The 17,143-nt window shown below is 36.5% G+C and overlaps 1 protein-coding gene across 1 annotated transcript; it reads left to right on the top strand.

The window, feature by feature from the left end:
- Positions 1-9,187: 9,187 nt before the first annotated feature.
- Positions 9,188-13,609, top strand: LOC108270593 (C2 calcium-dependent domain-containing protein 4C). Its single transcript, XM_017477423.3, has 2 exons — positions 9,188-9,278; positions 10,419-13,609. Exon 2 carries the CDS (start codon positions 10,463-10,465, stop codon positions 11,720-11,722), a length of 1,260 nt encoding a protein of 419 aa, XP_017332912.1. The 5' UTR covers positions 9,188-9,278; positions 10,419-10,462; the 3' UTR covers positions 11,723-13,609.
- Positions 13,610-17,143: the final 3,534 nt, after the last annotated feature.

Raw genomic sequence — 17,143 nt, 5'->3', positions numbered from 1 at the left:
ATTGGCACCAGAGTCACTAAACACATCACAGATATTTTAACATCAACATATTTTATGTGTTTCAGGGTGAAATTCTGTTTTACGTTTGACTTATTAATAAAGACATTATTTTTTGTTTTATTCAGAGAAGGCACACTGATAACATTTTAAGTTAAATGCTTAAGCTTTGCATTTTCTATTCATGTGACATCAAGAAGTTGTAAGAACAGCCACAATCAGATGTGTCCAGAGATTCTGGTACTAATTTGTTAGTTGATGTATTCTCGTTGTGTTGACATTTTAGGGGGACATTTGTAATATTGTTACAATGGCGTCAAATATGACAAAAAAATTTTTTCCAGCAATGTCAATCATAAGGGATAACGCTATTTACAAACTGTTGAGCACCATGGTGTTGATGGTGGTATTAGCATGAAAGTTCAAGCTTTGGAAGCTGATCTGTTTGAGCAAAGTGTACTGATGAAATGAGAGAGCTGGATAGACTAAATGACTAAAGCACCGCTGCATCAATCTCTTTCAGTTAACCAATGTGTTGATGATGGAAGTTAGACTAAAAACTAAATATTGATCACCTCTGAAGATCACATTATTTAGAAAGATGAAAATACATTCACATCATTCAGGGTGGACTTTTGCTAGAAGTGCGTTAGAGCAGTGATTTGTATATGGAGAAAACCACAACTTTAGTTAAAGTAGCAAAAGCTTGGTGGTTTTCTCACTTTTCTTTTATGACTAGTATTGATAATGATTCACAGTATAACCATCTAGTTTATTAATATTCAACATCATCCTCCTATTTTCTATCATTAAATAGAAAAGAAAGTGCAAAAGTAGAGGTAAGGTGTTTATTTTGCCACTTAAATCCCCCCTGTTTTTATTTCCTTTTTGCGGTTCCTTCCTAGTTCCATGCGTTTTCCTGTATTTATGTTGTGAAGTAATCTGCTATGTTATTACTTTCTTACCAACTCCAGTACACCTTGATATTGGAAAAATAAAATCATTGTGAATGTTTTCAGACATTTTTTCTATTCTGGAAAAGATCTTCAGAATCGAGGGATTAGCAGTTTCTCAGTAACACATTAAGCTGCGTTTTATTATTATTATTTTTGACGTCACACAAAAAGAGAGGCTGGTGAGAGAACAACTTGATCGCGGTTATATTGAAAGTGATGCCAGGAACCATTTTAAACCATTAAAAAGTGATGTGCCCTTCTTTAATTGATCTAAATTTTAATTGTTTGGCAAATTGCTTTGGTATAAAATGATGAAAACACATCAGGATGTTCTGTTATTGGAAAACATTTAACTTCAGCTAGCTAACTGTAACTCCACTAAGTTAATTATTTTCCCATACTTTTTCTTTTCTATTATTTTCCATTAAGTTGTATTCCTTTCCTCTCTCTGTGTGTGTGTGTGTGTGTGTGTGTGTGTGTGTGTGTGTGTATATATATATATATATATATATATATATATATATATATATATATATATATATATATATATATATATATATATATATATATATATATATATATATATATACACACACAGTACTGTGTTTTAGGCACACTAATTCTTTTTTTTTTTTTAGTACAAACTTTGCCATAGATTTTTTTTTTTATGACTTCTACATTATCGAGTCAGTACAAAAACATTTTAGTTTTCCAGCACAAAATCAAATGTTACAGAAAAATGTTTGTATGTCGGTAAAGAAAGCAGAATATTAAGTAGTAAGAGACACGTTTCAGACAAAATACACGATGAATGCTGCTGAATTTTGCTGCAAAAATAGGAAGCAAGTGCGACAGTCAAAGTCTCCAGAACAGCCGTGTCTGGTTCTGCAAGATGCTCAGTAAAACTTACAGCTCGTTTCCTTATAAAACTGCACTAAGTGTACCAGAGTCTTCTTTTTTTTTTTTCTTTTTTTTTAAAGCAAAGGGGTGTCACAAAAAATATTGCCTTTGTTTCATTTATTACCGTTTACACTGCTCTTTTATCATTGTTTTTCTGGAGAAACAGAAGCTTTTCTGTTCTTGCATAAAACAAATGGCATGTGGCTACAAGGAGATACTCTTCTTTGCCAAGATGAGCCCTTGAATCTTTCATTTGAGTTTCACCAGCTGTGGTGCTTATCCTCACTCCCTCTAAATAAACACATGCTGTTAATTGTAATGCTGTTATGGTGTGTCTTTACTTAAAAACAACACTGTGGCTATGAAGTAGTTCATGTTCGCAGCAGTCATTTAATCATTTGAACTTGTCATCTTGAGGTGTGCTGCTGGAGTTTGACCTTTACATACCGAATCTATTCTCTTTTTACAGGACCGTATCAAGTTCCCTAGACTCACCTCTGTCCTTCAGGTTCCTCATCTAGATGTGCCACTCCAACATTTATAAAGGATGGCCCTTTCCTGTCTGCACACTAACGTGCCACCTGCTTTCCTTTGTTTGGTAGCTTTATAATCTCCATCCCATTATGATTTGCATGTTTATTTCTTTCTTTATTTTTTTTTAATTGCTACTGTTGATATGAAGGGGTGTTCCTATGCAACTTTAGAATGGAGATTGTGAGTGTGTGTGTGTTTTCATTCTGCATTCTCCAGTGGACTCTGAGTGTAGAGCTGTTATCAGAGAGGCGGAACCCCTCACAAAACATCAGGTAAAACATGATACATGTTAGGGCTGTCACAACAAATTTCAAAGCTGGAATACTATTTTTTAGAAGGCCACAAAATTTTTTAATACAGAAACAGTCCATATTGTAGATTTTAGTTGTTTAATGGGAGTGACTATATTCAAGTGACTTTATACTATAATGACTGTATTTATTTATTTATTTTTGATATCTGGCCCCTGTATCATCATTAATTCATGGTTGGCTGAGTGTAAAAGTGCAATTAAATAGTTACTGGTTTTTCTTTGTTTTTAATTACTTTTACTTTGATTTTACTACAGTGTTTTTATTTTATATATATATATATATATATATATATATATATATATATATATATATATATATATATATATATATATAAAATATTTATTTTAGCCCAATGCTTTATTTTCCAGTCTAACTGGGTACTCTGTTAACAACCATTCATCCATTCTATACCACTTATCCTACTGGGTCACGGGGAACCTGGAGCCTATCCCAGGGAGCATGGGGCACAAGGCGGGGTACACCCTGGACAGGGTGCCAATCCATCACAGGGCACAATCACATACACATTCACACACCCATTCATACACTAAGGACACTTTGGACATGCCAATCAGACTACCATGCATGTCTTTGGACTGGAGGAGGAAACCGGAGTACCCGGAGGAAACCCTCGCAGCACGGGGAGAACATGCAAACTCCACACACACAGGGCTGCAGCAGGAATCGAACCCCCAACCCTGGCGGTGTAAGGCGAATGTGCTAACCATTAAGCATAATCTGTTAACATTTCTTTTTGTTTTTTTGTCTGTGTCATGGTTTCCCCAAGGTTAACTATGCCACTGTACTTTTTCTATACAAAGACTAAAATAAGAAACATTACTGTATATTCAGTTTTAAATGCAGCATTGTTGGATCTGTGCTGCATCTTTACATCTAAAAAGGGAAAAACAACAACAACAACAACAGAAATAATGTATGTGATGTCTCTGACAGGACCGTTTTGCTACGGTTGTGTTGTATGGTATTATTGTTAATTATTGTACTTATTACACTGCTCTGCTTAGTTTTATATTTTAGTGTTCTTATCCTTTGCAGCTGTTTTGAGATAACTGCTTAATCTTGAGATTCTGTGGTTGTATTTTTTTTTATTGTTTAGTTATAGTACTTCTTTCTACTCCGCTTAATTTGAGGTTTTAGTGTTTAGTGTGCTTTGCTGTTGTTACCGGGACCTCATTACTTAGTTTTGTTCCTTTCATGTAGCCCAGGTTTTGGAATAACAATAAACCTCCTTGGATGCTTGCTGAGTCTGATGAGATTTTTCAGTCCGGGCACTCCTGCCTGTAACTGCTAGGAAGCATATTTAGGCCAATTTGCCACAGGATGGCAGTATTTGCTCTTATTTATACTATTTCAGTGTGACTGTTCTGTGTTTGTCTGTTTCTTCAAATGAGTTGCTGTGCAACAACTGTATTGAAGTAGTAGCATTTGTTAATGAATAAACACAACTATTAACGTGTTTTTAGCAGACAGCATTACCTTTTGGGTAGTCATGAGGCCAGGCTTTGCCACTTAATGCATTGCTAAAAAGTAGGCTGATATAAAATTGTATTGTGTTGTGAAGTGGAAAAGTCGGAAAGATTCATCATGGTGGAAGGTGGCTTGGATTGTTTGGATAGAAGGCTCAATCTTGAGGATAATGTGTTGCCTATTTAAGCATGTTGAATATTAATTTATAAAGCTACTCTAGGTAATATGTGTAATAACGTGGGCATGACAACGAAGGGGCATGTAGTATATGATTTTTAAGGTTTAAGCTAAATTCTGCCAAAATGTCTGACTATGCCTTTTGGTGCATGGAAAAACAACCCAGATAATGTGAAAGTAGTTTTGTTTTCTATCGTATAGAAGCAACCACAGACCCATGTGCATTCATGCTGTCCTTGAGTAAACAACTCATTCCATATCAGGACCTATGATTGGTTTAACATTTAACATCCAAAGTGGCATGCAATTGAGACAGGATTACAACAGAGTAAATGATGGTTAAGAGTCTTGTTGAAGGATCCAAATTGGCAGTGCTGGGATTTGAACTCACAAACTTCCAATTACAACCTTAACCACTGATCAACACTTCCCCATCACAGTGAGATCCTGCAGCCATGCTGTGAGTGTGATTAGTTCAACAAAAAGGGTTTTACAAACAGGCTTGAAGCGTCCTGGTCCAGGCTTGGGGGAGGAGCTCTGAGGTCTCGTAGAAAACATGAGCAGTTCCGGCAGGCAGTTTACTGAAAACCAAAGCGGGACAATAAACCCAACTGTAAAATGTTCATGTTTTATTCATGACTTTGAAGGTTCATGAACCAATTCTTGTAGCACATATTATTCACAAGAACATCAAGTTCCTCAGGTCCTTTTTACATGTCTAGCTGCACCTGCTGTGTCTCACCATAATTTTCTCAGGTCAAGCTTATTTGTTCCAGATCTGCGCTTGTTGTCCTATTTTGGCTTTTGTGCAAGGGGCTAAAGGCAGATGCGTGACAGTGAGAAGTCTCATGACATTTCACTGTGAGAAGGTGCATTTGATGAACACTTTTTCCTTCTTGGAATAGGTGGCTAATTATTGTATGGTGAACTGCATAATAGGACCCTTACTGTAACACTCGGTGTATACCTGGCTGAACTCAAAGTAGCTGCTATTAAATCATTTTGTGTGACTCACAGTTCTGAAAAAAGGCCTTAAAGAATAGGAAAAAAATGGGCTGTTTTCAAGAATCAGGCCACTGATTTGCTTCTCTGCACATGTAACTCTTGTACCCGGTTTGACTCCTGTTGATTCTTGCCTTCTACATATGTCTCAGAGTGCGTTTATATTAATGTGCAAATCTATTTCTGTCTTCAGGAAGATCATCTGTGTGTGAAATGCAAAATAACGTTTTGTAGAATGAGAAGAAATTTGTAGCTTTTTTCACTGTATGATAAATTTGTCTTTTTTTTCCCCAATATGTACTTGTGATACCTTTGATCTGATTTCTTGATATAACATTAACCAAATTAATTGCATGTGTTTCCAATACAGCTCATACATGCTGTATGATATTGTCATGCATGTTGTATATTGTATACTGTCTATACATTGGTATTCATATTATATACAATACTTTAGACTGCTGTTAAATGTATGATTCTGATTGGGCTGATGATGTATGATGTTGATTTGTTGTTGTTGTTGTTGTTTTTTATTGTTTGTTTTTGTTTTGTACAACAACACAGCTCTAACATTAATTCTGGCAAATTTTTTAAAGGAGTCTCCAGTGTCCACGCTTTGTACCAGTCAGAGGTAAAGATGATCCTCTAAGTTTTCCAACATAGAAAAGTCTTCAGGACAGAGGGCTTTCCACTTTACAGTTTCTTGTGGTAACGTAAACACCCTGTTGACGATTTTCCAGTAACAGCACATCCAATCATTTTTTTATTTTGTACGTTTTGCACATATATTGTTCTTGATTACTTGGTAACCAGGCGACATCTCTCAAATTAAAGCAAATAAACTTTGGAACCTTAGCAACGCCTTGACAATGCTGTTTCATCATTATCAAAAATGATGAACAGACAAACAATATAATTGAGACATAAATGCACCTTGTATTGTTCTGAAGTAGATGTATTATTCTAAATGTGCTATAATATGACTGTTGTTCATTGCCATTCCAAAATGAGCTTTGCTGGACTATCTGACCTCAATGAACACTAAGGTAATAACTCATCCATTCAACTTTCCAGTCTTTTCCAATGAAGTCTGCTGCTTTATTATTTTTGCTTTGTATCATAATCGCTCTGCTGACCTTATCATTATTTCTATAGAATAATCTATAGAATTACATACCTCTTATCTCACACTGACTAAAGATAAAATTTTTAATAACCAGTTCATTGACCACACCAAAAGCAAACAGGCAGTGACACGTGTCCTGACAATACATTTGGGTGTATGTGTAGTGTGTTTTTTGTGTGTGTGTGTGTGTACCTACACTGTTGAAATTGCTTTCAACTCAGGTTCACTCCTACAGACCTTTTCTCTTATGGATCTGTTTTTCACCTGTACACATCTGCTTGTTGCTATAGATATGACCTGGTCTCCAGGACAACTGATGACCAGAGAAGTATGATGGGATGTCCTGCCTCAAGTCCAATTTTATTTTGCTATTTCTTTTTTTCAAAGCATTTCATGATGACACACTGTCTGTACTAAATGAATGCAGATGTGCTTTACAATCAGGCAAAGGTAGAAACGAACAAACAAAACAAATGAACAAACATAAATAAGCAAACAAATAACAGATAAATATTTAAGCAGTTTAACTTGCTTTAATTGTTGTCGTCTTATATCCAAGACAGGTTAAATTGTAGGCATCTACCTTCAATCTACCTTTCTCCAAAGCCCCTTCCTCTGAAAACATACACTCATACCATGCAATGGGATCATAATTTAGCAGCAGGATCCAGAACATGCTGGCCTTTGTGTGTTTTGGTTGATTTCATAGTCATATTAACTTTATCACATTAAACAGTATAACATTAAGTTATTGTGTTATTATATATGTTCTGATTATCATCAGGAAATTACAACAAAAAGTGTAAAATTCTTTGAATTACAAATATATCTCTATCTATCTATCTATCTATCTATCTATCTATCTATATCTATATATGTCTATATATATCTATATATATCCAGTGAGTGTTTGGAATTGTTTTGCACACTGAGAAAACTACTGAAATACTGAATTGTCTTAATTCAAATGTGTACATTACTTCCACATGAATGAATTGAGTTGCATTCACATAATTTGTTTTCGTACAGCCAACATGAATTTTTATTGTATATTCAAAGCCCTGGAATAAAATAACTCAGGATAAAACCAGATCCCTGGCATTTTTAGGCAGTGTGCTATCATGTCACACGTGAATTAATCAAGTTAATTTCATTCTATAGTAATTTCTTTTCATCAGTGCCTGTCGACCTCCTCGTGAGATTTTATAGCACAACTGATCACGTTAATACTACGTGAATTGATCACACTCTGCATACTTCAAATGAGTAGATTAGATACTTAGTTTTGTCTAATCAATGAAATCACATTTTGATGAGAAACAATATTTTTATGTTAACTGTACATAATATTTTCTCTTAAATCTGATTGACCACATATTCCCTTTTTTTCCCCCCTGTGCAGTTTAAGTAAGCTAGCTAATGTTCTCAATTATTATTATTATTATTTTTTACATTTATCTTCATGTCATAGAATTGGCATGCTAACATTTCATCTAAATAATGAAAGATTGTTGGTAGTGCATATAACTCATTTGTGCCAACAAAAGATTTGAGATGATACTGTAAAACTGATCAATCAACATGGCTTGCACCTTGCTTGCCTAACATCACCAAAATAATGCTGGAGTGGGAGGGGCTTCCCTTCAGTTCTACCTACTAACAACAATGTAAAGAGAGAGTATACAGTAAGACATAACTCATTCTGATTGGTTAACAATATCGGTGTAGTGTTGCTGCACTGAAGATCCATTAGTGAAGATTATGAAACCTACCACGAGTATAAAAAGTTTGTGAGCAGGTAGGATAAGTTTGTGTGTCCATGCACACTTTCTAAACAAGAAAAGACTCCATTTATGCCAAAATGGCACAATTTCATGTGTGTGCATGCAGTTCTGTGCATGAGCAAAGCGAACAGTAAGGCTAGGAGTGGGTTGAGTGTCCTCAAGGCCTCATGATATTGGCAATAAATAGCATATGAAAACCCCTGCGATCTCATTATATGTCATCGTTAAGATTGGCCTGCATTCATAATAATAATAATAATAATAATAATAATAATAATAATAATAATAATGATAATAATAATAACAACAACAACAACAACAACAACAACAAAACAAAAACCGTTATCATCATCATCATCATTTAGATCAGGAAATCAGGCCATGGCTGTTAAAGCCCTCACAGGTTTGTTAGAGTGCAGTTTTCTGAGATATTACTATTGTATTTCATGCAGCCTTAGCTCACATGAATTTTGGTAGGAAGGCAAAAGAAATCTGAGAGTAAAAGGAATTCAGATATCGACTTTTGCCCGCACAATAACGTCACATAAGTCCTTTATCCTAGTCATATTTAATTAAAGCCTCGTGCATTTATGCATTTCGTTGATCCTTATAATAAAAAATAGCATGCAGTGCACTCTGTCTCAAACCGAACACTAACTGATATGGCACATGTGGGAACTGCAGTAAAGTGTTATTTTGACACATCAGTCCTATATCAGTCCTGTATCAGTCAGTGCCTCGGTTAACTCGAGGCTCTGGTCTGTGTTACAGTTGCTCGCGCGCAGCCAGTAGGTCTGAAGTGATGATGACGCTGATGATTGGCTGTTGATCGGAAGCGATCGGGGGGCTCTGATTGGCCGCCTCAGGGATATAAAACGGTAACGGTCACTTTTCGAATGCGAAGTGGTGCTCGCGCTTTGAAGAAGGACGTTCAGCTGGGTAGAGATGAGCCGTTAGAGTGCTGAGATTCACCACAGGAGAGCTGTAACGAAAGCTCACAGTAAGTCAAGTCGGCTGTAATGCAACAGGTTGTGATGTGTGGCTTGTGCGTTTATAACGAAGTAGTTTCATCCTTGTAACTCACTTTTTCTAAGTCGTTTAAGACGGAATATTAAGGATTTGCTCTGAATGCTACTTACCTATTTCAGCTTAACTGCAGTAATTATACAAAACTGTTCGTGTGTGTGTGTGTGTGTGTGTGTGTGTGTGTGTGTGTGTGTGTGTGTGTGTGTGTGTGAATCTTGGCGAGCATCTCAGTGGTCCTGGACCTGCACACCACCATACATACTAACATAATAAATAGTACGCCATCATAGTTACTACCATCCATGTTATAGCATGTTACGGTATGTTAGTATCATAGTTTCTTAGTGATTTAAATAGGTTTCAATATAATAATCTGGTCTGTTGTCATTTTTTGAAAATGATTATTGATAATAATTTGAAACAATGCTTGGATTTATTCGAGAAAACCTGTTGCTCCATTTGTTGTTTCATTAACTTGCAGTCTCTATACAGCATCACGCTCAAACATGATCAAATCTTTTCATTATATTTAAGTGCAGTGAACAGACTGTGTGCATGATGATGGTGAGAACATGGGGTTTTAATAAATTGCCGACAAATACTGTTATAGCTATTGTTTGATGAACATGACATTTGTTATTTCAAGATCCCTGGACAATCAATTTGATGAGATTATGCCATCATAAAACCTTACATTTAATTAAGGTAAATTACGGTAAGACAGAGATGTTTTATTTCTCCATTTGATAATTGTTGTAATGTTAAATAATTAAGATTGAACGGTAGGTGTTTTATCACTTTCTTGTTTTCTTTAATGTTCTCTGAAATTTCAATCACCTGTCTACTTTGCACTGCATGTAATATTAACAAGTCATATTATGTGTTTATTCACCTCCCCATACCACCAGCCACCATCGAGTGAAAAGGCTGAGTCTTTGAAAATGTTATGTACACACATAACAAACTGTCTTTTGGTTTTGGTTTAACAATGACTTTGCGTAGTACATTTCCCAATTGTCAATTACCATTTGATTTATTTTGGAAATGACTTGACACATGCTTATGTTATCTACCATCATATTTGTATGTTGAGCAACTCTGCATAATGTTGCAGATAGAAACCCAGCTGTCCTTCAGTGGGTCAGACCCTGAAGAATCATGTGGGTTCTGGAGAAAATCCGGAGCACAGTGGAGAACAATGCTCCCCGACCAGGGGAGGCAGGAGACAAACAGGACAAAGCACCCATCTACAGCAACGTTCTCACGCCTGATAAGATCCCGGACTTCTTCATCCCTCCCAAGCTGGTGAGCTGCCCACCAGAGACTGAAACACTAGACGTGAAGCCCAAGGAAGGTCTACGGCCTTCCACCTCAGAGCAGACCATTGGCAACAAAATCAGCAGCCCTCGAAGTCCTCGCCTGGTCAGCAAACTAGCTGGAGACACCAAAAACCTGCTAAGGGCTGCCAACCGTCACATCATTCAGATCGAGAGTGCAGATGATGTCGTTGCTGGGGACACCAATGCTGACCCTCAGTCTCAGACAGCTATGTCTTTGTCATATATTCCAAAGACTCAGACCTCCTACGGATTTGCTACACTAATGGAGAGTCCCCACACTCGCCGGAAAGAGTCGCTCTTCCACTGTGACCACTCAAGCCCAGTCACGTCCCCCAACACCCAACGCAAGTCACCAGGCAAGACCGGTACTGAAGTTAACCATCTGAACCCTCTGGATTTCAACACGTCCCACATCAACCCATATCGCTACTTTAGTGGGGGCGAGAGCGACACATGCTCCTCAGCTGAGTCGTCCCCTTTCAGCTCACCTCTGCTGTCCCGCTCTGCCTCCTTGCTCAAGATCTTCACCCATGAGACTCAGGCCAAAGTGGTCAAAGCCAAGAGGACGTTCGCCCGGCACAGTTCACTCTCCACGGATGAGTGCAGCTCTGCAGAGCCCAGCCCCAGCGTGCCCAGGAGGCTCCACTCTCCCGCAGGTGGTGGACTCCTGGACCATCAGCATGGAAAGGACAGACAGCAAAGGGAGCACAAGGTCAACCTCCATAAGGGAGGCATTCTCCGGCTCTGTGCTGATTATGACCCAGGAACAGCACGTTTGCGCGTCCGCATCATTTCGGCTGAGGACATTTATGACCAGACATTTGACATAAAGAGCATTAATTGCTGTGTGTCACTCTACCTCAACCCGGGCAAGCAGCAAAAGCAGAGAAGCACTATTATCAAGAACAGCCGCAATCCCGTCTTCAACGAGGACTTCTTTTTTGATTCTGTGAGCTCAGCTCAGGTGAAAAGCCTAGCTCTGAAGATCAAAGTGGTGAACAAGGGCACTAGCCTGAAAAGGGACAGCCTAGTAGGCGAGAGAGAGGTTCCTCTGGGGAAGCTGCTGCCTGGTCTTTAAGCCTGCATAAGGTCTTATGAAGGCTTAGTGCGTTGAAAGGAGGCCTAATATATCTTACAATAAATAGATAATCCTGTTACCATGTAGTATTAGCAGCAGTTCATTTAGCAGTGACATATTTATTCATGACTACAACTTACACACTAGCTCAGCCTTTATAGTAAGTATATGTATACATTTGAATCTGGTATGAATAGAAACTAAATAGAAATCTTTACATATATTGTACACAAACACAAAAAAAAAACTACCAGTCAAAAGATCTTGAAAGTCTGACCAAGGAATGCATGTGTGTGTGATTTGAGATATGTTAGAAATTACTATTTAATTGAAACAATTTTGATCTTATCAGAAATGGCCAAAACCTTATCATTCTGATTAGAACATATATTTATGTTTAAAACTATTACATTTAGGGTCTCATTAGGAACTTAGAGCAGCCGGTTAAATGAGATTTTGCGAACTGTTTTAAAAGATAAACTGCAGGTGTTCAAAAGTGTTAGAAGTGACAGTGTATATTTTATTGTTTTATGCTTGTTGTGTAAAGTAATGCAGACAGAATCATTGCCTCTTGATAGCAAAAAACAAACAAAAAAAAACAAACATTTTTCTTCTATGGAGTCCAGGGCTTTGAAACCCCCACGATGATTCAATGTGCAAAAGTCAGCTTTGATCCTGGATGCACCAAACAGCTAATTTGCAGGATGAATAAACAACCTGAGGATATTGCATCACCCTGTCCGACAGTGGTGCATGGTCGTATGCTTATACTTGTGAATAGTTTTGTGAGACCCAAAAGCCTTAATGATGGAGGTGAAGGTTTGCATGTCTTCACCAAATTTATCTGAACTATCTTATGCCGAGTATGACTTTATTAATCTATTCTGACTAATTCTGCTTATTATATGTCACTGTATATATATAAAAAAAATGTAGATTGATAATGTTTTTAAATTATTCTTGTAAATATTCAATTTTGTCCTGGCCACTAAATAAAACTGATAAATAGAGATTACTTAACTATGAGTGACAATGGGGAACTAAGGAAAGTCTAAGCATGTAAGCATTATTGTAATAATCTTTTTTACCGAATATATTCTGCTGGATTAATTTACATAATGAATAATTCCTTAAGAGACATGATAAAAAATAAAAAAAAAGATTTGAGATGTGGTGATAGTGGTATTAACCAAACACTCAGGAAAAAGAGTGTAAGTATTGATGGAAATGATAGACTGTGTGATTGTGTATTTGGTAAAATATTAAGAAAACCCATGACTGTAGCTCAGCATTTGTTGTGACGACCCTCATTAAAATCCAGAGTGGTGCAGAGTGTGCAAATTCTCCCCTGTTATTAAAATTAATAATTATGTCCTGAAATGCTGCTTAATTAAACAAGCTGAAACTTTACTTGTTTCAGCTTTTAAAAGAGTGCTGAAATTTTCTGTTCATGTTCACCTTTTTATCATAAATAGGTCTTGATCAGAGTCCCTCTTATACTCAAGTCTTCCTGTTCTAACAGGTTTTTTTCTTTTCTTTTTTTTCTTTTTCTTTTCAGTGCCAATCCAATATACTTGATGTGTAAATTGTTTTTATTGTCTAAAGTTGTAAATGCTGGATTCTAGTTCCTCTGTTTTTGTATTTGTAATTGATGTGAACTGATTTTGTGACCAAAAACCTGTATATTAAACTGTGAAATGTAGAATGGGAAATTAGATGTGCTTTATATGTGGCATGCTGTCCACATTTTTGCATGAATACTGCGACGTACTGATGTATATGCTGATAAGCTTTTAATGGAAAACTGCAGGTTGTGGTAAGAAATGTACACTTTGCTTAATGTGAGAAAAATAAAGTTATGTTGTGTGATGAATAAAAGATCTGATATTCAGCATAACCGCACGGTCACGAGTGTGATATTGCTTTTATACAACAGTTCTATAAACAAGAAATGAATATTAGGTAAGTGACATTTTAGACGCAATATGGCCAAATGTTCTGTTTATTTTTGCTCTGTTAGTGGAAATAGATCCTGAAGAAGCTACACTCTCTTTATAGCTCGTCGGTTAGCCCGCTCACATTGATTTGTACATTCCCGTTCTAGGGAATGTTGCTTCTGGTGATAATACTTGGCTTCTCTTCTTCCTTTTCATCTTCATCAGATGAGCTTTCATGTTTTAAGTTATTATTTAAGTTGTTATTCATGAAAAATGTATCATTTGCCATGTATGCTGACGATGTCACTAACACTACTGTAGTAACTTTCGAATTAGGAAGTGGAATTTTATGTGGTGAACACAGACGAGTGGAGTGATACACACAGTGAAACTTCCCAGTACATTTATAGTTAATATAATCACTCTTGGAACACCGCTCGACCAATCAAATTAGCAGACCAGAAATAAGTGTCGTATAACTCTTATTATACATTGTTTCTCCTCCATCTACCCCACCCATCCATGAAAAGAAATACCACAGAACGACCATAGACAAGAAATTATTTAGGTGCTTGAATATTTTCAGCACAACACTGGCACTAACATTGTAGTGTGTCCCTGAGTTTCATCTGAAAACATCGTGTCAGTGTTAGTGTCACTGGTGTGCTGGGCCTCTATCCAAATGTCTGGTCAGTAGTCGTCCTAGAGTAGTCTTTTCATTCATGGACAAGGTACACTCAGAAAAAACATGGATATAGTGTACCGCTGAAAATTATTTAAGGCACATGAATGGACCAGAATTGGTTCTTAGAGCTTTAAAGGTAAACTTCATGAACCTATCAAGGTAAAAGACGCATACTAAAGGTACAAAAGGTGTGCCCTTGAGACTACCACACTAGCGCCAAGGAAAGATGCAGTTTAGTGCCCTTTTTCAGAGAGTGTAGAGGGCAGAGCCGGCTGGTATAAATGGGCTAAGCTGTGTCGTGGAAATTAGACAACACTCGCAGACTCATCCTCTGAAGGTAAAAAGGTTTATTACAGAAAGATGGTTAATACAAGATAGAATAAGGCAGGATAGAATAATGAGAGCGCTCTGAAGCCCTTGTACTAAACCACTACTATATATATAAGAAACACAGAGCATGACATAATTCTGTGTACCGATAAGAAGCTGTTTGAGGCAGTTCAAACAGGCTTTGTTTTCGGATCTTGGACAGACGAACCTTGAACAGAACATGTTTGTGTCTCTGTATAAATGATAGACATTCTGTACTCATCTCAGTGACATGACATGGCCTTCTTAGGCGTTATCCTCACATGAGAATGGAACAGAACAAAAACAAACTTATTACAAAGTAAAAATGAAGAATTTCCCTCACAGCTGTCCCTCTGTTTCAAAAAAATTCATTTTGCTATCCGCCATCATATTTGGTGTGAGAAGTGAAACACCACCTAAATTTAGCATCCATCAGGGTTTATTTGTTAAACCTGTGCCACTGACACATCCATAGCGCGTCATCCGTAGCACAATGAATGTGAGACACATGTGAAATACAAAAGCATGAATAAGTTGGATTTTATTCACTTGATTATGCATGTTTAATGTTGTTGTTGTTGTTGTTTAAATTGCCTTTGAAGAGAAAGGCAAATTACACACAGAGGGAGAACCATACATTTTGTGTTCCTTGGTTTGAATGAAATAGCTTGCTAAAAGCAGATTTTCTGTTTACCATGCTTGTTATTCAGCATGATTACGGACTTGAAACACTTGACTTTAAAAAGATTAGGAAGCATGAATGGTGCATCACTATACAGTGAGTGAGTATGTGTTCCTCTGTATACAGTCCACTTAGAAACTGTTAGAATGGCAAGGCCAATTCATTTGTTTTTGCTGTAGACTGAAGACATTTGGTTTTGAGATCAAAAGATGAATATAAGAGAGCTTAGAATTTCAGCTTTTATTTCCGGGTATTTATATGTAGATGTGTTAAACAACATAGAACATAGCACATTTTGTACCAGACTACCCAAATGTAGGCAAGCAAAAATATTGGAACAGGTGTTTTTTGTTACCCACGTGTGTCCAGTTAGATTGATGGTTTAAGCAGTAAATAGCCCTGAACACCTACTCTTGCTTTTAGACTTCAGTTTCACCTGCAAAGACTGCATTTGTTGTTAAAAAGGATAAGCCAACATGAAGATCAGTTGGTTGTCTATGGGACAAAAGCTAGCCATTTTGACTTTATCATGCAGCAAGACAATGATCCAAAACCTACTGCCAACTAAACAAAGAACTTTAACAGGGAGAAAAGTGGAAGGTGTTAGTCTGGCCAAGTCAATCACCAGAACTTAACCCAATTGAGCAGCATTTCACCTCCTGAAGAGGACACTGAAAGGAGAACCCCCACGAAACAAACAATAACCGAAAGAGGCAGTGATAAAAGCCTGGAAAAGCATTATAACAGCAGAAACCAACAATATGGTGATGCAGTTATTGCAAGCAAGAGATATGCAACCAAATCTTAAGTGTTATTAACTTTAATTTACTTCAAGACTTGTCTGTTGCTCACCTAAAAATTGGGTGGTCTGATAAAAGCTGAATATTCTAAACTCTCATCTCATATTCATCTCGATCTCAAACCAAAATGCCTTTGGTGTATAGCACAAACAAATGAATTGGCCTTATTGTTCTTAAGCAGGCCTGTAGCCAGGATCAAAAGGTTAGGGAGGTCCACAATGCAGAAATGTGTAATAGTTAATAAATCACAATGCTGAATGCTGAACTCACAAAGTAAAACATCAAATAATGTGTTAATAATGTGTTTTCAATATAATACAGGGTGAATTAAATTTTCAAATGACTCTTTTTGTTTTTTTTTGTTTTTTTTGCATTTTCCATACTGTCCCAACTTTTTCAGAATTGGGGTTGTATAATATAATATAATATAATATAATATAATATAATATAATATAATATAATATAATGTAATAGAATAGAATAGAATATAGTGAAGATACAGTATATCCCTATTTCTTTATTTCCGCTGTATATCTTTCAAAATTGTCTTAGTGAATTTATTTCATGTTAAAGAATAAAAGTCTAGAGTTCTTACAATTAATAAATATCTATTTTATCTAGTTATTGTAAATTATAGAACTCTATTTGGTATTATAGCTCATTATTTTGTATATTATACACTATTTACTGAAAAAAATGTTTGGGATGTTTAATAAACTTATCCAAAACAAGCAATCTTTGTAATTAATAAGAAAGTGTGCATGTAAACTTTAGTGTGTACATTTTAACTAAAACAGACAAGCAGCAGATTATATCTGGATTTCTATAAAGCTGCTTTGTGACAATGTCCATTCTTAAAAACACTATATAAATAAAATTGAATAAAATTTAATTGAATTTCCTTCCAAGCGTCTGGCAGTTACCCTAAACCCTGTATATGTACTTTTTTGTTCTCGTAACAATAAT

Source organism: Ictalurus punctatus, chromosome 10, assembly GCF_001660625.3.
Source record: "Ictalurus punctatus breed USDA103 chromosome 10, Coco_2.0, whole genome shotgun sequence".
Classification (NCBI taxonomy): Eukaryota; Metazoa; Chordata; class Actinopteri; order Siluriformes; family Ictaluridae; genus Ictalurus; species Ictalurus punctatus.
Note: the sequence above shows the minus strand (reverse complement) of the source record. Positions and strands in the feature narration are given on the sequence as shown.

Bases quoted from the DNA above. Each gene is read 5' to 3' on its own strand.
- LOC108270593 (XM_017477423.3), top strand. From the start codon at position 10,463: ATGTGGGTTCTGGAGAAAATCCGGAGCACAGTGGAGAACAATGCTCCC.